This window comes from Dicentrarchus labrax, unplaced genomic scaffold, assembly GCF_905237075.1.
Source record: "Dicentrarchus labrax unplaced genomic scaffold, dlabrax2021, whole genome shotgun sequence".
Lineage (NCBI taxonomy): Eukaryota > Metazoa > Chordata > Actinopteri > Moronidae > Dicentrarchus > Dicentrarchus labrax.
Genome location: NW_026136723.1, coordinates 21,124,398 through 21,149,466, shown reverse-complemented (window position 1 = coordinate 21,149,466; position 25,069 = coordinate 21,124,398). Strand labels below are relative to the sequence as shown.

The 25,069-nt window shown below is 40.8% G+C and overlaps 2 protein-coding genes across 2 annotated transcripts in view; one reads left to right on the top strand and one right to left on the bottom strand.

Moving 5' to 3' along the window:
- The window catches only part of ext1b (exostosin glycosyltransferase 1b), a 108,592-nt gene extending 103,495 nt beyond the window's left edge, over nt 1–5,097 (top strand). The window contains exon 11 of the mRNA XM_051390273.1: nt 884–5,097. Within this exon, the coding sequence (XP_051246233.1) occupies nt 884–1,069 (186 nt within the window). The 3' untranslated portion in view covers nt 1,070–5,097. The remainder of the gene's footprint in view (nt 1–883) is intronic.
- Nucleotides 5,098–7,633: 2,536 nt separating this feature from the next.
- The window catches only part of med30 (mediator complex subunit 30), a 36,240-nt gene continuing 18,804 nt past the window's right edge, over nt 7,634–25,069 (bottom strand). The window contains exon 5 of the mRNA XM_051390287.1: nt 7,634–8,975. Coding sequence (XP_051246247.1) covers nt 8,880–8,975 — 96 coding nt within the window. The 3' untranslated portion in view covers nt 7,634–8,879. The remainder of the gene's footprint in view (nt 8,976–25,069) is intronic.

The window sequence follows — 25,069 nt, the reverse complement described above, 5'->3', positions numbered from 1 at the left end:
AAATAAAAACTCATTACAGGATTTGATTGAACTAATAACCATCTTAAACCTTGGATTTGAAACAGACTTATTATATAATCCATTTTGATTTTTGTCCTGTTTATAAATCGTGATTCTTGCCGAAGCCAGAGTTGTTTTCTTCCCATCATGTGTGTGTCACGGCCCTTCAGCTGGAGCGAACTCTTGCCGCTTTATGAACAACATGAATTATTCTCTCAAAATTCTTTGGTACGACCCAGGGGTAAACAGGACAAGTCACTTACAGCAGAGAGACAAAAGCACAGAAAGGAGTCTTGTCAGGTTTTATGCCTTGCGTCATGGTTTCTAGTCGGGTTCCACTCTCCCAAATATAGAATATGATCCAGCTAATGATTTATTGAGAAACATTAATGCCAGTCGTCATGGTAATGGTAATGGTTTTCTCTTGTCACAGTGTCTGAAGTTGTTACTAAGATTGAATGAAAGAATGCAGATGACTGTTATTGTCTGTCTTTTTCGAATAATGAGAACGTCTCTTTCCCTCCAAGAATCTAAAGCAGTGGGGTTTTTTTTAATCCAAAGTAGTAAAACATGGATATTCTTACAACATTTTAACTTATGAGTGAACTGTTGATATTTACGTGGATTCTTAGCTAACTATTAAAAGTGTGTGTGTGTATATATATACAATCAGAATTTTTACAACTCAACTGAGCTACAGCCTTTTCATGTACCCCCAAGTAACATCAGAAGTATCCCCTGCAGTACAAGTACCCAGCGGTTGGGAATCATTGATCTAAAGCAATAATTATTCATAAAACTGAATAAAAATGATAAAATTTCACTGATAATATGACTCTAAAATGTTTCGTTTGTCTTCTCTCCTCCTCTTCATTCTCACCAGTCTTCAAGGGCTTCCCGTTGGGCTGATCCGGATCACTTTGCCCAGCGGCAAACCTGCATGAACAAGTTCGCCAGCTGGTTTGGCGCAATGCCTCTGGTCCACTCCCAGATGAGGCTGGACCCCGTCCTGTTTAAGGACCAGGTCTCCATTCTCCGCAAGAAATACAGGGACATCGAGAGGCTCTGACAGGACCGGCGCCCCCTCGGGGGAGATCCCACGCAGGGGGAGGCGCGAGAGAGAGACTCTGTGGAGAGTAGAAGGAGTAGTAGGACTACAGCAGGATGGACAGGGAGCGACACAGCTCTGTCTTCCACTCAGCACATTGCCAATGACCACAGCACTGCTGTTGCCAGGACTTGACGCGGGATGGGATGAATAGGAAACAAGCAGATGGCGTTTGGATATGAAAAAAACGCAGAAAAACAGAAACCGCAAACACAGACAGACAAAGAGAGCTACACAAACTGATGAACATGCCAAACAGTACTGTATGTTTTGCGAATGTGCAAACACACAGCACACACTACTGACGACGAGTACTCTTGGATAGAATATTTTTTTGTACAACATGAATAAGGACGACATTGACTTTCCTGCTCTCTCGGCACACGTGCAGGACGGTAGAAGAGGGAAGGTGTCTGCGATCGCACACCTGGCAAACCCACCCACCATAAACCCTACTGGTCGCCCCTAGCAACCCTCCCCCAGTCTGGACATCAGGACGTAATACTGGACTCACTACAAAACCCCTGCTTAATAGCCCAGGAAACCCTGTTCTTTAGTTGATTTGATTTCTGTACAAATCAGCACTCTGGTATCACTGTTGACCCTTTCTCCTCTCTGAGAGGTTTGAAATAAGAGTGTCATCAGTTTATTATTTTCATTCTCAAGGCAGAAAAAGGTAGGCAGCAGAGTCCAAGCTTTTATTACAGTGGCCTGACAAGGTTTTCCTAGCAAAAGCAGGAATAATTTTCCAGAAATTCTTAGCTATTGACACACATCCTTGAGCCTGAAGTCTGAAACATCCTGTCTGACGTATCCTTGGCTCATTCCTTGATGTGCTGATATGGCTTTGATAATGGTCTATCTGCTTCCCTGTTATTACTAAGATAAGTTAGAAAAACATCTTGTTTCATATCCCATTTTCCTCTCATACTCACCACAGCAGTTGTACTTTTCTCATCTTTTTTTTCACTTACTTTCATCATCTTTTACTTCCCCCTTCAAACTCTGTACTTTCACTGTTCCGCGTGTGTGTGCGTGTTTATGTGTGCGTGCATGTTGTGTGTACAGAGCCTTGAAAAGTTGGCTATCCAACCATAAGCTCAAGCGGAGTACATTTTCCCTCCGTTGGAATGAGCGAAATGAACATTTCTGGATGAAATGGAGCAGAACGTTGCATTCAAACCCAAACTCGTTTCGCCCATTTATTTCTTCCTGCATGGCCTCGGAGCAGTATCCTTACAGGGAGAAATGGAATAAGATTTCAAACCATAGCTGGTCTTTAGCGACCAGCGTCATTTCACAGGAGTGCTTGTAGAGAGATTTTTAACGCTGAGCGCATCAGTGCCATTCTGACATCAGGGTCTGCCTTTAAAATTGTTTATTGCACATCACGTTGCCTACATCAGTTTGAGATGGCTAGACGCTCTCGTGTTGAAATATTCTAGTCATCAGTCCGATGTGGCTCTCCTGCCACCATGAGATATTTTTTTTATTTTTTCGTGACATATCAGAGGACCTCGGAGCCATTAAATTGACAAAAGGTTCTCTCCTCCATTTGTCAGCCAGAGATACGTTTGGGCTTCAATTAGGTAAACCTATTTCATTTGGAGTGCTGTTTTATTCCCAGGGGACAAGCTGTTGATGAAACACTCTAACATTATGGACCATTGTGTTGTGAAAGCAGTGACACACATGACCTGCTGGCTAATGCTAGCCTTGGGAAGGACAGCTCCACCCCCCCCCCAACAACACACCCTCACCCCTGCGTGTCAGTTACTTATAAGAGCTGCTCACATCGCTGTTGTATCCACATCAAACCGCCTGACATTTTGCACCTTTAATTACCTTATTGGTATTGGACCACCAGATCAAAATGTTAAAATAACTAGCTATCGCGCCATTAATTGATCATTTCGAAGAGAAAATGGCTCTCTTGTATCGGAACTGCTGCACATTGTCATTAGGTCAGCGTGCAGCATGAGGCAGAGAGCACAGGCAGTCCACTCTCACATTTAGTTCTCAAACACTTGAATGAAAGCGGCATGCTTTTAGTGGCCTTTCTGTCTGGCAGGCATTCAGCCTAATGTCTCAGCCAAAGCTGTTCAGTGTGTGTGTTAATCAGTAGCTGTCATCAACATTGTCAATATCAGTGTCACACATTCAATGACTGTTTTACTTTAAGTTTATTTTTTTCATTGATTTGTTTTCATTTTCTTCTGGTTTATGTTAAAATGTATTATAAAGCCTTCACAGTGTCAACAAAGTTTATGTTCATGCTATGTGTCATATCCAAGCGCAACCACAGCAAAGCTACTCTGTTTCAGCATATCATATCACCCAGCAGGACTATCATGGTTGTTGTTGTTGTTTTTCCTCACTTCATTGTTTTGAATATCATGTTTGTTTTTACATTCTGCGACTTAAAGTTTGGAGTGTTATTCATTTGCCAGGAGAGATTTATGATCTGTTTTGCGGAGTCACGACAGAAAATGTTCACTCACATCCCACACGTGATTCTGGGAAAAACATACTCCTCACTCGGTCTGCATCTGGTCCGTATTTCATCTTCAGAGAACCATATTGTTTGAATCCATATCAAGCCTTTTATGTTTGATCATTTGAATCACTGTTGTTGATCATCTCAAGAAAGCCCCCAGCATTGCAAATATTTTACAAAATCCTTGCAACTCCCAGCACTGTACATAGGCATATATTTATTTTTTGAAGAAAAAAAAAGACTGCGTACAATTTGAGATGACGTGGTGAGAACATAAGACTGATGCTGCATCGCTGAGGGGAGTTAATGGTATTTATTCAGTTTATTTTCTACACGCTGTGCACATTAATCCACAAAGATGCCAATATACAGCTCATATTATGTTTCATTCTGCATTGGTTTTCCTGGGAAACATATATCACGCTCTGTCTCATACAAAACTCCCCAAGAGAGATATAACATTTTCAGAGTCGCAGTAGTAGAGTTTTAACTCTAAAAGATTGCATACACCGGTGATCTAGAATTGCATTGGGCCGCACCATCTTGGCTCTCCGCGGGAGTCAAATTGCAAAGTCCCAATAAAGACTATGCCAACTGAAACATGGAAAATAATAAGCAGCTGGGTCCCGTGTACCAGATGGAAACATTTTCAGATTCTGCTGTAACATCTTCCCCCCATGCATTACAATAATGGGTCTGAGGCTGCGACACAGTTGAGCTTAAATTGACTATTTCAAAGCTTGAATTCAGGTCAGATAACTTGGCAACAGAAACCCGCTCCATCTTACAGTTGGCGTGCTGCACATTGTATCAACGAGTCCAGAGCTCAGTCCAGAGTGTGATGGATGTGATTAAGGCCACCGGGAAAACCTCTGCATCCGCTAAAAAAACACCTCCGTCACATCAGTCGTTTGATCGGTGGGGAGAAACATTATGCAAGTTATCATTGTGTGCTTCAAAACAGATGGAAGAAGGTTTACCCAAAATGTGCCAGGCAGTTAGTGTTTATAGTGGCGGCGGCGGCGTGTGCTGGAAACTAGTCTGTTCTTGATTTGTGCCTTTTTTTTAAATCAACATGCGAGTTCTTGACATGCCGAGCACTGTCTGTCCGAGACTTGTTATTTCCAGTAGACAGGGCGCCACATGCAGGGCCCCAACAGCCCTACCTTCATACACTGGATGAGTCACAGCTTCCATTCTCTTATTAGAACAGCCCCTTTTCATCTTTGTGTTTGGACACTGTTGCGAAAGGCGACAACGTATGACCACTTCCTGTTTGGGATTATTTATCAGTGATTGGCTGTATCACATTACCAATCAGCAGTAACGTCTGTTGATCTGCAAGGACTCGGTCAAGCCCAGCTGTCCCGATGCCTTCTCCTCCCTCCTACCTTGTAATTAACAGAAGACTTTTATAGAGGTCACAAATGAAATAGAAATGCCAATTTTGTAAGAATGATTTATAAAAAATAAACTCATATTTGATGATAAATGCATCTCATCCTGCCTTTTTTTTTCAATCAGGCTGTGTTTGCTTTAAAAACAACTTGTGATTTGCCTCTCATGATAGTCTCTAATATGTACCAGGGCTGGGTACCAACGGAAAACTGGCATCGACTGTGTGGTAAGATTCATAATCTTGTTTAATTATTCCTTATTCAGAGTCCATCTGAGGCTAATTTTGAGGCTAATAACGCTCAATATTTGGAGAGTTAAAAGTAATTTAACAACACAGCAAATAAGATTATTAAAGAATCGTTAGAGAAACGTACAGAGGGGAACATTCTACACTTGGAAAATAAACTTTTTGGAGCTTTCTGAAGGACAAACTATATAATGGTGACTAAATGAGTGCAAACATTTCTAGCATTTCTTTACATTTTGGTGGTCAGGCTTACCGGTCATATGGTCCTGATCTGAATCAAATGTTTGTTAGTTTTGTTTGTTAAATGAAAAATGAACTTTTGTATAAAAAAAGTCTCAAATTATGTTATCAACAAAAGTATAATTTTGATACTGAAACTCGGGTATCAAAAAGTTTCAAATGACAGACAGCCCTACCATCCACAGGGCATCTTGATTCTTTTATTCAGCTTTTCAAGTCAAGTGTGTTTAAAAAAAAATTGCAGCATCTGAGACACATCACATCTCAAAATCACTCAAACTAGACAACCCACCGTGAGCACGGATTCCAAGCCGACTCGAGGGTTTTGTCTCAGATCTCAAAAATGTGTTTGTTACAGGCAAATAGTGGGAAAAAGTCTGCACTAGACTGAAACATCAAGTCTTGGTCAGAGTTCATCAGAATCAAGGACCAGGGTTTTGTACAATTTGCACAAACCCTCGCAGACCAGGACGTAGTCAAGTCCAACTACACTGCAGTGTCTCTTATCAGTCTCTTCACCTACACGCACTTAGTAAGGCCAAGTTAAAGTCACAACACAGACTGAGGGAAAGTAAGTGCACTAAAAAAGTAAATTAAAACAATGGGATGATTCATTTTGTCCTGAATGATGACACTGCAGCAACATAAGAGGATACGCTGACACACAAACTGATTGGTTTGTGTGTGTGTGTGTGTGTGTGTGTGTGTGCTAGGTTTTGCGTGCACGTTATAAACATAAAAGTGTAACCCTGCCCATTTTTATTCGCTCCATCATTTGCAACAGAGTGTGCATGGACAAGTACTCAGCCTCTGACCTCTGCCTCAGCTGAATGAGAACAGGCTCCATTTGTACAGTAATAATAGTCCCTCAATGCTGCATTGCCCTCAGAGATATAATAACCACCCCTGTATTCGACCACTGAGGAGGGGTTTATTAAGCACTACTCAGAGCATTGATTTTTTATATATTTTTTTTACTCTGCTGAAAGCCTTCTCGCTGCTCCAATGCTGCATCTGTCCTTCTGCGTCTCCCTGAGGACAATAGCCTCATAACACATCGTAGATATGACCTCGGCTTTGCTCTGAATTATTAAACACACCCATATCTGACACTGATATTCTCATGCATATCTGTGACCTGACAGTGGGTGTGTTTGTGTGCGCGCACATGTACTCAGATTTGAGCTCATGTGTCATGTTTGTATTGAATGAGGTCCTTTGTGAATTCTTCTTTCTCTCTCTTACCCAGTATTTGTATTTATTTTTTTAAAGTATGGTTAAAAATACAAACATACATGTACAGAGTATTTATCATAAATCCTGCAGGAGCATATCACTCATAACTGGCATTAAAAACTCAGTGTAATACATTTTTGGCCCTACCTTTGGGCCTCTGAATAAAAGCTTTTTATCAACCTTCCTAACCTGTTAGGAGTTGCCAGGAGATGGCGTTCAGGCAGAGAAACGTACACACGGAAGGAGAGGTGTTCATTAATGACTACAAGCTTATTAAAATAATTGTTTGATGGTCCTTGTGCAGGATGCAAGCGCACACTCTCTCTCTGTATACCGAGATCCTCGCAGCCTCACAGCAACAGCAGGGAAAATGCAGCTTTCCAACCGTGATGATTTGGATCTGTCGGCCAACAGATTCTGCAGTAATAAATCAAACTTTTATCTCAGAACTCAGATCCAAACCTTACAAACCACTCTGTGTGACGTTATGTATCTAGAAGGTATTTAGTAATTTGTTTATTTGTTTAAAATTACAGATGGTTGAGCTATATTTAAGAGGTGCGTTTACATTGTTACAGTGTAAATCCCAACAGAGCTAGAGCCAAGTTGACATTTGAGCTGATATTAGCTTACCTCTAATATGTCAGTATCGGTATATATGATAAAGAGCATTGGCAAGTTGATTTGTACACTGTAAAATGTCCCACTCAATATGAAGATTGTTTATGTTATGTAAAAAAAAACGTACTTATTACTATTGTTCCATATATAGTTACCTTTTTTTTTTTTTAATCTTCAATATTGAGGTCAGTTTGAACCTCATAAACCCAGTATGGGTTGGGCTACAGTTCCCAAATAAATTATCTTTCCCACCTGTAAGAATACATAAGTTCACAGGGCGTGTAGCTTAAAGATGAGTTAATTTTTAATGCCCATAGCCATGTTTACGACAACATCCAATGTAGGCATTGGATTAATGCTGACTAGGATATATCACACATCTGAATCAAACTGTCTACTAGTTTAAATTGTATATACTACAATTATTGTTTAAGCTACCTGAGTGGTTTGTCATTGTTTACTTAGAGCCTCATGAGAATAGCTTACTAATAAATAACAAGATCTAAGCTCTTAAATTAGTTTTGGCATCATATTTTTGCATTTATATGCCAATTTGCACTTACCAATACACATAAAAAGTGCTGCTTTTGGATGTTACCATTGTTAAATATTTCAACCCACAATTGTCAACACGTCTCTACAAGTGTCATAAAACTACTAAACTGAGGTTTTTTTAGTCCTAGACTTTTCTTAGGAGTGACTCTGAGATGCTTGATTAAAAACAGGCCAGATACACAACAGATACACAAATGAATGAAAACGACAGCACAAAACTGCTTTGACTTTTTTTAAAAATCACAGCGAGATTTATAGTTCAGCAGAATCCTTCACAAGGTATTGTAATGCCATGTCCAATCAGATCAGAATACTGATGAGTTTACATATTACATCAAATAAAAAAGCAGATCAGTATAGTAAGAATAAGATTCATAATTGTGCCACAGTGTATGCCTTTCTTATTAGTTTTTAGGGGCCGTATAAAAACCTTTCAAATTTAGGACTTCACACACTACTAATACTATGAAATCGACAAGTAACAGATATACAGAATTAAATGATTAGATATAATATATCAATGTGTCTCTACAGGCATAATCCCTCTATTGAGCTAGTACCTACAAATAGATAAAACATAATATATCAACTCTTCTGATTAATTTAGTCATAATGCTGATTGAAATGTAGAATATTGAGGTAGACAGAATATTTTCTGCCATCGTCCACACTGATGTCACCGGCACCCTCTCTCCCAGTGTTTTATCGGGTGTCTCCTCACCTCTCTAGCTGTGGGTGTGTTCATTTGTCTCCTCTTGTTTTGCCTATATTGTTTCACATCTTCTTCAGGAAACGGGGTTGATATTGCCAAAGTCCCCATTTCTTCTGTAAAGTGCAGCCTCTGCTCGTCTGTGGGACCCTGTCACATGTCCAGTTACCGACTGTATCTTCTAGTCCATTATTTATTGTAAATGTATGAGTGTGTGTGTGTGTGTGTGTGTGTGTTATATATGAATTTCTATTCGAGCGTGTGTGGCTCAGCTCCTGACAGCCAGCATGGAGTTGATCTCCCAGATGAGGTTGCGGAGCTGGTCCATAATCTGCTTCAGCTGCTGGTTCTTCTGCTTGAGCTTCTGCAGGAAAAATTACAGAAACAGAAAAATTACATATTTTTAGATGCAAAAAAAAAAACAACAAATATGAAGGTCAGAGTAAAACAATTAAACTACAAGTTTACAAAAGATTAAAAGGTCAAACAACTGACAAAACAAACAACAAAGCAATTACACTTTCAGCAGAAAACAAATCATTCATGGCTTATAGGATATTAAAGTTGCATGTAGCTCTAGTACTAAATAAGTCCCATGGAGCCAGATTTGAGCTTCTACACTGTGCTACAAAACAAGTTTTTTTCCCCCATCAGCACTTCTTAAGCTCAAGCTATCAACACAACATAAACTTCACATTGCCCATACCACTGTTAGTCCCTGTATAATATAATTTACTTAACCATATTACTGAGGAAAAAACGGATTCCAGATGTAATCTCGTTGCTAATGACTGTGCTGTTTCGCTGCTGGCATGAGAAAATGAACAGGGAGGTTCTGCTCAGCAGGAAGTCCTATGAGAAACCATGTTTCCCATCTTTAAATTCAACGCGGACAAAAATGAGCTTTTTCCTATTGTCAACAATCGCCTTCTAAGAATTGACTACAACTACTACTACTACTACTACTACTACTACTACTACTACTACTACTACTACTACTACTACTACTACCAAGTATTATCTGTGTAACCAAAGACAAAGACTGATATTCCTCGGTGCCTTAAAAACTCCATTGTCTAAAAACATACAGAGAACGCTGTTGCATTGGCTGACATGTTTCTTCATTACGATGGACACAACCACTCTAGTTTAGAGTTCGAGAGTTAATCTGCAGATTAAAATAAGCAAACAGATTCACTATTTACTCCTGTTTGAGTAATATCTGCTAAAAACTACAGTGCCCAGGTGTTTTAGGAGATTACTGATCCTGTTTTAGTCTATCGCCATGCTAACAGCTCTATGTGGCTATACTTAGTGGGGATTCAGACCCAAAAAATGGCACAGGAGGTTGTGTTGGTGGGGCTGTGTTGCTTTAGGTAGCAGTGAGATATAAAATATGATCCAGGAAGTCTAGTTGGTGTAACAGATGAATGCATATAAAGTCTAAGCAGACACCAAAACACGACATAGCAATTTATAATACTCGCAGACATGATTTTACAAGTTTGGAGCGGCAACTATTTTATGTTTAGTCACAAATCACTTCACAGATCTGTGAATGTACATGTGCAAGGGGGTTGTATGTGTCTATTGTGTTCATTTTGCACATAGTGACAATGCTAATATATGCTAATTATATTAAAAAACAAAGTACAACTGAGAGTTTTGCATGTATTTGGTCATAAACCAGAGTACTGGATACATTTAAAAAATGGCCTGCAGGTGCACCAGATACAAAGAGAGGGGATCGCCACAATCCTTAGAGTTCATTCACCCTGAATGTCTGTACAAAGTTTTATGGCAATCTATTCAATATTTCAGTCGGAACCAAAGTAATGGATTGAATCACCAACACTGCAATACCCACAGCTACGCCGCTAGCGTTGCCAAACATTAAAGATAAACTAAAAATGGGCCTGGTGTTGAGTCCCATAGACAGGACATTGTTTTATTAATGGCTTTTGCTAACAATAAGAACAACATAAAATAACAACTGCCTTTTCCTTTAACAGCATGTTCAGAGTTTGTATTGGACGAGGATTAATAAACGTTTGAAAGCCACATTTTACTTCAGGAATTTCTTTCTCTAACATACAATAGACAGTTTCCCACCTGCCCGCTGACCGCTCAACAAATAGTGAGTGCTTTAGTTGACTTCATCACTCCTAGCCTCTGCTAATCGCTAAACCAACACATCTGGCCTGCTCCAGGGGGTGTACAGGTATATCACAGAGGAGCAAACAACCCAATCTCCCTGTCAGTCACTGAGGGCTTTGTCTGCTGATTACCTCTGAATGCTTTGTCAAGATCTCTAAGTCAACAGCTGCCATGGACTGAAGTACCTCATTGCACAAGCTGTATACATAAACAAATAATGGCTCCCGAGCCGCTGCTGCTGAAGAGCCGGAATAAAAACAGGTACAGCTGCCAAATATGTGCTGCCTTTGAACAAGTAACTCGGACAAAAACATCTACATTTGAAGGTTCGGGTAAATTTAGCAACAGCAGTACATCACAGCTACTTGCTCAGCTGCTTTTCTTCTGATACATGGCCAGAGAGAGAAAGAGGAGAGCTCTTTCGCTCAGGAGCTACTGTATCTGCAGTGCAGTGAAATCTATTAAGATTAAATCCATCTCACTCTCTCTGTAACACTCCTTTAGCCATGACTAATTACCAGCCATTTTTGCAGCGCAGATAACACCTTGAGCAATCGATTTCACACAGCTCTCTTAATATCAACTGTTTAGCTGATTGTCCTTGAAGATATTCCAGAGTGGAACATTTGGAAGCCTTCCAGTCTCTCTCTCTCTCTCTCTCTCTGACTTTCACTTTGATTCTGTGTCTATGTCTGTGTGCCTGTGAATGTGTGTGTATTACATGGGATACGCCTCATTACTCTGACGAGCAAGTCTTGAAATAACTCGGTCATCATCTACTCCGTATTAATGAGATGACTCCACGAGCGTTTGTAAGTTCAGTTAAATACTTTTTTAAACAAAGAAGACGACACTGGCCCTTTTTTTTTATTTCTTTTTTTTTAAACACACAAAAAATAGTTGCAATTTTGTCATCATCTCGGTGTTCAAGCAAAAAAGAGCAGATTTGGCTTCAAAGACTAAATTTGCTGCTTTTGAACCCGGATTCTTCCCCAAAAAGCTGCTTTCTTTGAAACCAGACATTTTTCACACTGGAAATAATACAACGGAGGCAGCGAAGTCTTCACGGCACATTCATTATAAAAGGCTCGCTGGCATATCTTGATATATGAATAACAAGACTGCTATTATCACAGAAACGGTTCTGCAACCTCAGGGAGACATAATTCCATTCATAACCTCACAATTAGCGTAACTCTAATCCTTCACACCTATAATACGGTGTTTGGAAAAAGAGTATACTACAGAGAACAAAGCAGAGGAAAGGAGCTCTGAACCAGTGCAAGGCTTTTACACACACACACACACACACACACCTACATATACACACACAACCACACCACTACAAGTATCCAGAGGATGCACTCCCTCATTTTTTGGACTGCCACTCAACAGCCGGGCCCCACAATAATGTTTTGATGCCTTTTCAATCCGCAGTAGGCCTCTTCTGACACGCTCTGACACTGCATCAGCCGCGGCAGGGTGGCCAGTCAACAACTCATGAAAGTAAACAAGGAAGCGCTGTCTGAGCTCCTGTCTCCAAAGGCCTCCTGCAGACTGGCAGACTGCCTACCTGCTTCATATAACCTGAAAATGCTGGCAGACGACGGCGGATTGGCGGAGGAGAGAGTGGAAAAGAACAGTGACCCGAAATGGGGTGGAAATGGAGATTGGCGTGCACAGAGGAGATGCAGTGAGATGCTGTGAACTGAAATATGTGTGCTTGCAGCTGTGTTTATGGTCCGCTGTACATGTCTGCGTGTGAACTTGTAAATGTGTGTCTGCACATGAAACGTGTGTTTTTATGTTGAGGAGTGTATGTATCGGCACCAATACTAACCTTATTAGAGAGTGGGTATTGGTCCAGAGTGACCGATCCATAGTTCGCTATTTCGCTCGGTTCAAATTGCTGCAATGAGCTAATGTTGCTGTTGATTAAGGCTGCAACTAATGACAATTTTCTTTATCAGTTAAATGTGTTATATTAATTTAGCAGGATCTATTGGCACAAATGGAATATAATATTCATAATAATTCCGGAAAATAAGTATCATTGTGTTTTAGTTACATAAGAATGAGACGTTTTTATTGTACCCAATTATTTTTTCTGACCAATAGAGCCTTGTACGGGCTAAAAACTCCAGCCCACCTCCATTAAACTCTCTCTGATGCGTACACACACACACACACACACACACACACACACACACACACACACACACACACACACACACACACACACACACACACAGACAGGCAGAGATAAAGCATCAATTCCTTACATTCTGTGTGAATGTTTTCCTTGATGGTCACTTTTCCGTCAGTTCAGTCCTACAGCTGATGCTACACCACTTACTCTGTCACATTTTAATCATAAGGCAGCGATTTACTGTGAATCAAGTTTGTTTTGACAGCAACATTTATGTTGAGCTAACGTTAGCGAAGATTCACTCTACATGTTTTTTTTTTTAAACTTGAAAGCCTAAAAAGATGCTGCATGAATCTGACATTACAACCTCATGTTATCCTGCACAGAGAATGATCTTACTCAGTCCCACACAGAGAGGTTTACTGATTAAATTAAAGAGCATTGGTGTCGGATCAGTACTCGGTGTCGGCCAATTCAGATGCCAAGTTTGGGCATCTGAGTCAGCATCTGAGGAGAAAAAGTCCAATCGGTGCCTTCAGGATGTCAATTTAGAACGTGTGCATGCCATATATGTGTGTGCAGGTGTGCGTGTGTGTAATCAGAGAAGGTCATGTAAATTAACAGCTTCCAACTGCAGGAAGCTCTCAGGTGCACTTACAGCACATCTGGGCAGAGGACAAGCCAGGGTGAAATCAGTTTTTCAAACACAGGCTAGTTGCAGGCAAAGCAGGTCTTGTAAACAAAAGTCACATGGACCCATAAGTAGTTTGTTTATTGGACAGAGTTTTGGCAACCTGTCATCTTGAGAGATTAAACATTTTGGCAACTGGGGGGAGGGGGGGAGTCAAAAACAAATCCAATTCCAGTCCATGTAACCTCAGCTAAGGATGATGGACGTGTCAGAGTAGCTGTCTTTGCTAATTTCTGATTCATATCCAGATTTTGTTTATGAACTGAAATGAGTTGTACTGCAGTTTGACATAAATGCGTTTAGTTTTCCAAGCTTGTGAAACTGTGGGTGTCATCAGATGTTATAATTCCCAGTTTATGCAAAAGTGGTGCTAAAAACAATCATTTGATTGATCAACAGAAAAAGACTCAGCAGCAATTATCATAATTGATTAATGATTAAAATAATTTAGAAAGCTTGCTTCGCCTTATGTTATAGCAAACTGAAAAGATTTGGGTCTGTGTTTTTTTTTTATGTTTTTTGAAGGTACAGTGTTATATTTAGGAGGATCTGTTGGCAGAAATGGAATATAATATTCATAGGTATGTTTTCATTCGTGTATAATCACCTGAAAATAAGGATTGTGTTTTCGTTATCTAAAAATGAGCCATTTTTATCTATAGACGAAGCGGGGACAATGTAAAAAAATAATAGATAAATCAAGGGTTATAATAGTGCAAAATTTACTTTTTTGTGCACCAGTGAAATGGCTAATGAATGTCAGCCATCTATAAAACCACAAAAATGTTTCTGTCATTCACTACCTTAACTATAAAATTGCTTTTAATTTGTTTGGGTTTCTTATTACTTATTTGTATTTGAATTTACTACGTAAAGCACTTGACTTTCAATCTTGATTTCTATTGACTTTAATTTTGATTTCTATTGACTTTAATTTTGATTTCTATTGACTTTAATTTCAGACATTCAGAAAATACAAAATATCTCACTTGTTTTGTTTATTGATAACCTGTAAAATTGTAGAATTATCTACCATCTCACACTTTTTCTTCCTGTAGGGACAGTGCTAGCATTGCTAAGTCTCACTTCTGTCTTTGTCCTCCACTGTCCTTTAGAGAAAAATACATCCCAGAGTCCCAGGCTGAAGAGTATAACTCATTAGTATCTGCAGCTTTCATCCCGACAGTATCTGATGCTTTTTTCACCATCAACTTTAAAATAACCCTATCGGTTTGGATTTCTGTGATAAAATAACCAAAGATTATACAGAGATGACTTGTGCATATCTGAGAAATAATTAGACGTAGCAGTGGAGGACAGCAGCTCCATCATTAGCTGACTCCTTTAAAAACAAAACAATAGTAAAAGGGACAGAGATCTCTCCGCTACCAGGACAGATGATGACAGTATGTTTAAATGACATGGATGAAGGGCTGTTACTCCATCTCTTCCATCCTTCCCTGTCTGCCTTTCTCAGATGCCCTTCAACATGCTCCCGTTCTCCCTTTCGTCCAAATCAGATCAAAGAAGCTGTCCTAAGTAGAAGGGTGAAAGACAGAAGTGAAAGGAGAAAAAAAAAAAAGCTGAATTTTTCATCGAAATCGCTTCATTAAAATTCTGCTCCACTGAAACTTTGCCACAAGAGAAGCTCTAACTACAGTATCTCTGTGTGTCATGTCAAGACAGATCCTGGCTGGGGCCACCAAAAGACATTCTCTGACCTGAAATCCATTAGTCACAAAATGTATTCATACATTAACATCATAGGCCTGTTGGAGATTGATTGAATTAAAAGTGAATGGATTTTTGTAACTTCAATACATCGTTGCTCGGCAGTCGTTCGGTGACACATCGGATGCAACAACTCGTAATCTGTTCACACTTGGGATTTTTCAAATGTAGGCCAACAAACAACGGGGCGTCTCCAGTCTTATCAAGCTTGATAATTGGCATCTCTATATTAATTAATTCTGTTGCATTATCTCCACATTAAAGCCAATTGGGGAGGTTTTACTGATCCATTAAACATTATAGAAAAATCAAGCTAATCTTGTAATTATATTATTATATGAATAAGATGAGGTATTCATCTGCTTTTTAGCCGTTTAACCCGTTTCATCTACGATTAAAAACATGACCACCGTGCTCTCCGAGCACATTAAGAACCCTTGCGTTGCTTTTTGATGAGGGGCTTTTGAGATAATGGCGACTTAGATTAAAATACACACACACACAGAAGCAGGAGGAGAGACGGGGAATATAGGAAGTGGAGCGAAAATGTGCCTTCACTCAAGATTCCTCTGCTAATCCGCCCTGTCGCTGGCAACTCAAATCGCAGCTTTGACTCCGACGGATCTGGCTGGGAATTACAAGTGTAAGTGTCTGTGAGTGAGGAGAAGGGATTAGGGAGAGGAAAGGAGAGGAGATGGCGAGGAGAGGAAACATGACAGAGGAGGGGGGGAAAGAGGGAGAGGCAATGGAGAAGAAAGAGGAGAGGAAAAAGTAATCAAGAAAGAAGGAGAAGATGAGAGGAGAAGAAAGGAGAGGAGGAAAGGAAAAGAGACCGGAGGGCAGGGGAGAGTAAGAGAAGAGGAGAGGAGAGAAAAGAGGTTGAAAGAGAGGACAGGAGAGGGGGGGAGGTAGAGGAGAGAAATGGAAACAAGACAGAACAGAGGAGATGAGAGGAGACAAGGGGAAGAGGAGAGGGGAAAAAAAGATGGGAGATGAGAGTGGAGGAGAGGTGAATACAAGAGAGGAAACAAGGAGAGGTGAGGACAGGAATGGGAAAAGACAGGAGGAAGTGGAAGAAGAGGGCAAGCGGGGGGACCATAGAAGAGGAGATGAAAGTAGACGGAGAGGTGGGACAAGGAGAAGAAGAGGAGATGGAGAAGTGGATGAGAAGAGGAGGGAAAGAAGGGGGGTGGGGAGGAGAAGATGAAGAAGAGGGGAGAGATGAGAGGAGAGATTCTTTAAGCTCTGCAGCCAATGAATCCCTTATCAAATCTTTCATTCACAATCTCTCTTAGATCGTCTACTGACACTGCAGGCATCAGCAAAGGAAAAATAAACAGAAATAAAACGCCTGAACTTCAAAATTAAAAAGTTTACCAAAGTCAAGGAAACAACTACTAAAATGCAATAATTGCATTATGGGTACTCACAAGAAAGGGGGCAATGACAAGTCAATTATGTTGAACTTCTATCTTGAGAAGGACCAGTGTTCCACCTCAGCCTACCGACGGTGTTACAAGGTATTCTGTGAGCCGTCAGATTGTGTGACATTCAGGTAACATTACGTGCACCGTGCATGCAGAAAAATCTGCGATGTATTTAGTTGGTAGTTGCTGAATGATAAGAGTTGTTTTCCTCTGTGTTGGTTTTACTTTCAGCTTCTGCAACTGTAGCACATCCGTCCAGTGAGGAGCAGATGCAGTTTTAATTAATGTCACAGAGCAGTGACAAAATATATGGTGAAAGCCCAAACACGAGCACAAAGCACAGCAGAATCTCTGTGGTTTAGATATGATACAGAGACATACAACATTGTAATGTGCACCAAACAGAGTAGCTAAAAAGATTTGTTAAGTGATTTTGATTCAATTGAAACCCCTCCCTAGAGGAGAGGAGAGGAAGACATGAGACTGCCTCTTTTATAACACACCTATATAACTAATATAATCAGTGCCAGAGATGAGGCGGGTTGAAACCTTGATCACCATCCACACACTCAACACCCACTGCTCTACTTTAAAATGCCTTAAATTACCATGAACAAAAACAGTTTTTGTCTTTTCAAGTTTATAGAGGCTGAAGCAAAACCTCTTGCTGTCCTCAGACAGTGAGACAGAGAGTCTTGGCAGAAACGCAAGTCAATTTTAATTAAATTCTATGGTTTATAATAAGTGTGACAAAAACTTGGAAAGGAGCCTCAGCTATGTGGAAAGGTGGTTTTCCAGAAACCAACCATCCTGTAAATTATGCAAGAATGAAAAATATACTCCAACGGAAATGCAACTCCATATTAGGGAGAAGAATTAGGACATACCCAACTCCAAGGGCTAACATTTATAGTAATGAGCGTGTCTAGAGTAAGAGCTAAAAGCACCCAAACTAAACTCAGAAACTACTGTATCCTTGTCCATAAATCCACATACTGGTCTCCACTGGGATCAAATTGTCCCTTAAAATAGTTTACCTAGTATGGAAAAACCCCTAGGTGCAAGCTATGGTAATTGTATTATCTCCACTCAACACCAATTTCACATTAAGCTGTACGAAAATAAAATCGGAGAAAAACATTTAGATTCCAAGTGGTGATTATATATGCTCCTGTACTGCCCGACTGATCTAATTAAAACATGTTTAAATACTGGTGGTAAAGATGGAAGAAAGTCAGCTTTCCACAGTAACACAACATCACATGTGTCTGTTCACACTATGTCTGCAATTCGCAGTTCATTTTAACTTAATAAATATTATTTTGAACGTAGTCCAGTTAATTGTGAGTGCTCCCAGATTGCACTTCAGCATGATGAGTAAGTGAGTGAAATTAAATGTCACTGCCCACTCAGAGACTCTGAGGAAACCTGTAAAAAGCACAAGTGAGTTGGGGGTAAGTAAGCTGCTTACTGCTCTGTGCCCTGCCTGGGGAACCCTGTGACGCTAAGTGGGCCCTGGTTTACCATCTGACAGTATACTCACAGGGAGCCAGGCCAAGCAGCTTTAATTTGCCTGACATCAGTTAAAAAAGCCTTAATTGACTTTATAAACTTTATGGCTTTTTCTCAACGGGAAGGTTTAAGTGCCAGTGCGTTCTGTGTTTGGCATGGGCTTTCCCAGGGGAATGAAGCCCTTTAAAGGGATTTTGAAGGCAGATAAAAGCCTTCTCTTCCAGGGGTGGCAGAAATACAATAGCTATGTTGTCATCCTTGCATACACCTACCAACGGGGTTCTTTCAATACGTCCTCAGCATTGAGGTGGAAAGCCTGCTGTGTCAGCCGACTGTTGCAGAACGGTTGCAATCGATTTAGCCTTTTAGAGGTATCTGAGGCTAGGTGCCCCCTCGCTCTCTCCTAAGCACTTGAGTCTCTGCCAGGTAGCCCCATCGATTGCACTTTCCTTTGTGATTTGGTTCCCAGTGATAATAAATGAGGGGCAAGAAGGTTGGAGTGCTGTTGCTTTAAAACCAATGATGAGCAGCCATGCAAGTGACTTAAGCATCAGCAAAATTGCACATCAGAGCAAAATCCAAGGAATACAGCTGTGTTTACTGGGTAGGGCTAAGTGATATATGAAACCAAGAAGAAGTCTATTTCACTGCAGAAGACACATATTACAGTAATTACCCATTTTTGCAAACCTGAGAACATACAATAAGTTCTTGTGCCTGAGAGTATATCTAAGTTCATACTTAGAGCAAAAGGGTTAATTTGTACACAGCAGCAGATTAGCGTGAGCAGCTGATGAGACTGATAGGGAGCATGAAATTCAAATCACAACCTTCTGGGTTTTGAAATCTAGTGACTGCATATTAAAGCATGGATAAACAGACACAGTCAAAGCCTTCAGTTACAAGTAGAGCCTGACAAATATGTGATTATTGAGGGCAAAACAATATCAATAGATGATGATGATACATCTGATATCTACACAAACACTTTCTTTGCAATTACCTTGCAAATTTGGTTATTTAAGAGACAAATCTGCAGAGGTAGTATACCGTAGGTTGAACAAATATATGATGACACTAACTTTTCCCAGTGATCAAGTCATTATAAAAAATAAGATGAAAAGTTTAAATAGTGATTAAAAAACAGACTTCTCCCATGAGGACTAACAGAGAGACTTGCAGTAGATAATAAAGGAAATGGATCATCCTAACTGCAAACGACTATTGTACCATTCGCAGCATATACACCACTGAGTTACCAGTCATTTTTCTTTTGTAAAATATCTTTAAATTGTTATAAAAAAATAGAGATAACAACAACATTTTAATAAAAATGCATGAAAACACCAATATAACTGCTTTATGTTGATATCTGCCAATAATCAGCCTATAGATACATCGGTCAGGCTCTAGTTACAGCTTCAACTCTACATCAGTCAGCATTAAATAGTGTCAAACGACTGAGGCTTCGTACTCACTCTGTTTAATTAGAGGTCTTTCCTTTTTTGACATCTGCACTGCTAACTAGCTAGCTTATGGCAGCCACTAAAGAGCAAAGCAGTGCTCAGTGTGAAAGTAGCTGCAGAGAGTGGCTGCCGCTTGAAGGCTTACTTGGAGGGTTGATTTGTAGACTGGAGCAGATGATGTGGGAGTACGCCTGTATTTGTTTCTGTGTGTGTGTGTGTGTGTGTGTGTGTGTGTGTGTGTGTGTGTTTACTGTTGGTATGATTGTGCATGTGTTATGTACTTGTACATGTGAGCACGTGTGTACACGCATGCATGTGAGTGCTGAGAGCTTGAAGCAAGCATCTGCAGAGTGATACCCCGCCGTCTCAATCTCGGAGCAGACAGGACGTCTTTCTTTCATCTCTCTCAGATGTCTGTCAGGAGCTTAAATCATCTGAGGCCAAGCTGAACACCTCCTCTCACACTCTAAGTAAACATGATACTTCAAGGGTTTTTAATGGGCAGTGGAGGGTTCCTATGAGGCAGAAAAAAACCTTTGATTTAAATGTTCTTCAGGTTCCAACAACAGTTCTTCAGACGTCAAAAGCATCTTGTGACTCAGTCATGTGTTAAATTGGTACAAACACTCAAACAGACTTAAAATCAGCTCCCCTATGGCACCAATCCAACGAAGTAATACTGGATCTAATTACCTCTATCGTTTTAAGAGTGAAGGCAGTGGTGGTGGGGGGAAAGAGAAAAAAGAGACAGGCAGGCAGATTTCTGGAAAGATAAAAGATAGGTAATTCCAATTTAAAGCCTCCAATCCAATCGCAGGAGAGGTTGTTTACTGAGTGCAAGGTAGAGTTGAAAAGAGAACAAGCATGTTACTTCTGCTTCACCCTAGTCAAAACTCTAAATTAACTCTTCACATACACACAAAGCAGTTTGTCAAGTTCAAATGTAAACATTTCTGCCAGCACCTGAGCAAGCAGCTTTACCTGTACTACGTAAAAAAGTAGAATGAAAAGTGATGACAGGGTTTGAAGCACAAGAACCATAGCGGGCTTTCAGGTGATGTAACACGCCCTTTGGCAGTCACAGCGCAGATCCTCAATCAGCTCATGACAACAAACTCTGACCGCAGCTAAATCTGGAAACAAATGCACCTTATCAGATGATTCCCTTCCCTTACACAGCACACCAGAAAGCTTGTTGTTTTTTATTCTTTACACCCTGTTTTATTAGTTTGATTGTAGTCACCATATGTTGCTAAATATCAACATCGGCCATTGAAAAACCCATATCAGTCGACCACTTCTAAGCACCTAAACTACTGCCTGTAACCCACTATGTAAGTTATAAAACACCTATACCATTCCCTGTCCACTCAATCCTGTGGCATGGTAGTGCTGTCACTAAAATTAACTTTGAACTCAAAATTGACTTGACACATAAGGGTGTAACCCTAAAATACGATGTGGAAATTAACACTGTTCATCCATGTTGCCTTCACTGTCTCATTTGAGTAACAAGCCAGCTTCATTGGAAGGCAGCTGCATTTTACAAAGTTACCAAACAGCCGTACCATACATCTATAGTGTCGATTTAAAAATTTTGTGTTACTTCTGTTCCACATTTTGCATTTGTAAAGAGTACAACAATAGCCTAGTTTACTGATAGGGTAACAAGGCATGTATTTTAGGAACATCCCCCACTGGAACACAAGTGACAACCTGTTACACATTGATATTTCTGACCACTAATCGTAGTGTTGAGCAATAGTTTAATATATTTTGTGGCAATACAAAATGGTCTAATTAAAATCTGTCAAAATGTAAAAAAAATTCATTGTAATCGTAGTTAAGTGATAACATCCTAAAACCAATTGTCTCCATGGCTTTTTCTCCTCACACCAGCCAGCAGCAAGGTGGTGGAACTCATCAGACGGCGGATGGTAAGGTAATAGTAAAATATCTTCTTTTGATTGGTAAGGAGGTGTTAGCCTGACACTGTTTTGCACAAAAGCTGAGTGTGGCAGAACTGCACCCAAAAGCAACGCGGGGGGGAAGCAAAACACAAAGAGAAAAAAATGTTAAGTAGATAATGGTGAAGGTTTTCTTCAGTGTACAAAGAGAAAGAGGATTTCGAACCAATTCAGAAGTGCCATTGTTTTCACCAGAATAGCAAGTCATAAGCCGTATGACTTTGCAGCATACTTGTTAAGACTACCATGTGTTTTGGTGAGAATCCTTGAAATTTAACAAAACTTTGCTTCCGCTGAAAACTCCACAGGACACATTTGATTTGAAAACAATTCCTTGGCTGAGTGCCACTGCAGATACATACGGTGGTGAGCATGTAACTCTGCCCAACACTGCACCAGTGGAGGTGGTACATCCCTGGATAAGACTTGGAGAGAAGCCTGAGCTCCTCCACAGAGACTTGGACTCTAGATTGTGTTAGGAAGGGAGGAGGAAGACAGGGTATGTTTCAAGCACTCCACAGTCCCACCAATTCTACATCTACTGCAACTGCCACCTCAATAAAAACCTGTGTGTTTCAACCATTATCCTCCATGTAGGATATATAGGATACATAAGTAATATCAAGTGTGAGAAATCTAGAGAACCTCAAGAATGACTTCATATACGGTATGTATAATGTATAATAATGTAATGTCATCCTTTCCCACATGTATTTCAACATTGAGTGAAAGCATCAAGGACACACTATACATGATATCTATTTTAAAAGTTAACCCTACCATAGGGTTTAGTATATGTGATTATTTATGCAGTTTATTTCAAACAAACAAGAGACTAAGTCAAAGCTGCTTTCCTCAGGCCATCAGGATGACCAAAGGGAGACCGACAGTCCAAAACCCAATGATACGAGACAAAGAAAAGCAGAAAATCCTGTCATTTAAGCCGCTGGAACAGGGTAATGTTTGACATTTTTGCTTGAAAAAATGACTACAACGATTAATCGATTATCAAAATAACTGCAGATTGCTGTTCTGTCAATTGGGTAATCATTGGGTATTTGTTGCAGCTACAAACATTATCACTCCAAATATTAATTATGTATGTGAAAAATAAACCTTTAAAACTACTTCAAGAAAAGTACAATTTTAAGAAAAGTGAAGAATTTTACAGAAATTTACAGACAGTGGCTTCCTTCTTATTTCACTTTCTTTCTTTCTTTTCGTATATGCTCCCAGTGGATTCCTGATGACCCGAGAGTGCTCCAGGTCTAGGCTCCTTTAAAACTAAATTAAAAACATCTCTCTTTACTGAAACCTTTGGTCTTTTATGTGAACTTACTTCTGTTTGATGTGTATACAAGTCTGCATCCTACATTTCTTTTCCGCTCGAAAGCAGTCTCAAAGGCATCAGAAAAATATAAAGCTCGCCTTGATGTGTGCCTTTTACTTATGTTACACAAGTGACCTACCTACACCACACCTGGCAAATTATGTGCACAATACAGCCTGAGAAAAAAGGACCTAACTTCCATCTCGCATTCCTTTCATGTAAACAATAGTCTTAGACGTTGCATAGTCAGACAATGGTTTAAAAAAAACTCTCTCGCCTCTAATTGCTTACATAACCCTTAAACACTGTAACATAAAGCAGAAATAATTGGGGTTGCACTTGACACTAAATGCAACAAAATACCAGGAAAACAAGTATTCTCCAAAATACAGCTCTGATTCCTCCTCCGCAAGAGCTTTGCGGCTACACTGCCCCTCTGACCCCAGCAAAACAATTAAAAAGCCCTTGGCATACAGGGAGCCTCTAATGGGCCACATATGAGGCTGCTAATAAGACAGAGGTACGGGAACCTGCTGTGCACAGCCTACTAATTCTGGAGCCTGAACATAGAGGTGGAGGATGGGAAGGGAACGATGGAGGGATGGAAGAGAAGGAGAAAGGTAGAAAAAGGAAGGGAGACAGAAAAGGGAGGGGGAGTGGAGCACAGCAGGGGGACGTAACGTCTGTGGGAGTAGAGAGATAGACAAGCTGAGAGAAGAGAGATGGGGAAGAGGAGGGAAACAGGGAATCAGAGAGCAAAGCGAGAGAGATGGAAAGAGACACAGAGAGAGAGCATCTGCCAACCAAGCTGCATCCCTCTCTCCCGGTCTTATTACAGTTACGAGGTTGCGTTTGTTTATCATCAGGCCTCGGCAGACTCCCCGCCTGCTCTTCAGATAAAACTAACCGCCAGTGCCACTGGAATTCATTATACACGCCGAGTCGGCAGCTAGCTCGCAACACAGGTCTGGAGAGGAGAGAAGAGCAGAGCCAGACAGTGGATGGCTTTTCTATTTGAAATTACAAACATCCCCCTGCTTTTAATTTCTCCCTTTCTCATTTGAATAAAGAGGACAGACGCGGTAATTAACGGGGTATTAAAAAAGCAAGGCAGTGTGCAGTGTGAGGAGGAGGAGGGTGAGGGGGCATGGGAGAGAGGAGCAGCAGCACCAGAGTGGGAGAGATAGTAACTAAAAGACGGGAGAGAAAGAGAGGAGCTGTGGAGAATTAATAACAGGCCAGATCTCTCCAAGGCCTCCTTAATGGGCTGTGACAGGAATTTATTCACACTTAGGCTGGTATTAAATCAAACGCGAGGCGAGTGGCAGTGGCAGGCTGCAGCAGAGGGGTGGGGCAAGAAGGTTCGGGGGGGGCAGGTGCGGCGGGGGTCTGCCATGTCGCACAGGTCCAGCATTACAACCCCCCTCCGGGGCAGAGGGTCATCTGCAAGGCCCTTGGGATAGATACAAGGATGGAGAGATGGAGCGAGCACAGGACGTATGAAGAGAACAAATGATGAGTGATGTGCCAGTGACAAGACAGCCTGTCCCACGCCCCAGATGGAATGATTATCAAGTAGTCCGGAGAGCCGCTATGAATCATGCTTCCTCCATTCTGCAAAATGCACCGTCACTCAGCCAGACAGCCAGCCAGCCAGCCAGCCAGCCAGTCAATCAGTCAGGCAAGCAGAAAGGAGGCTGATTCCCACAGACTTGGATGGCACTTGCTACAGACAGCTGGCGAACATGGAAAATGCACAAAACACAAAGCTCCATCCAAATTAGCGCTCGGTGAAAAATTCTGCTGGCGAATTTATTCGTCATATTCTTTGTTTTCCTTCATTAATTGGCGTGTGACCAGTAATGTGGGATATTCATTGGGGCTGTAATTTGTGGTCACTTGGGTGCCACAGAATCCGGTCTATTTTACTGGAGCAGAAACAGTGTGGATGACTAGGGGACTCTGAATTGATATGCACAATCACATTCTACGGCACCAGAGGTCTGCAGCACAGAGATTGAGCAATCG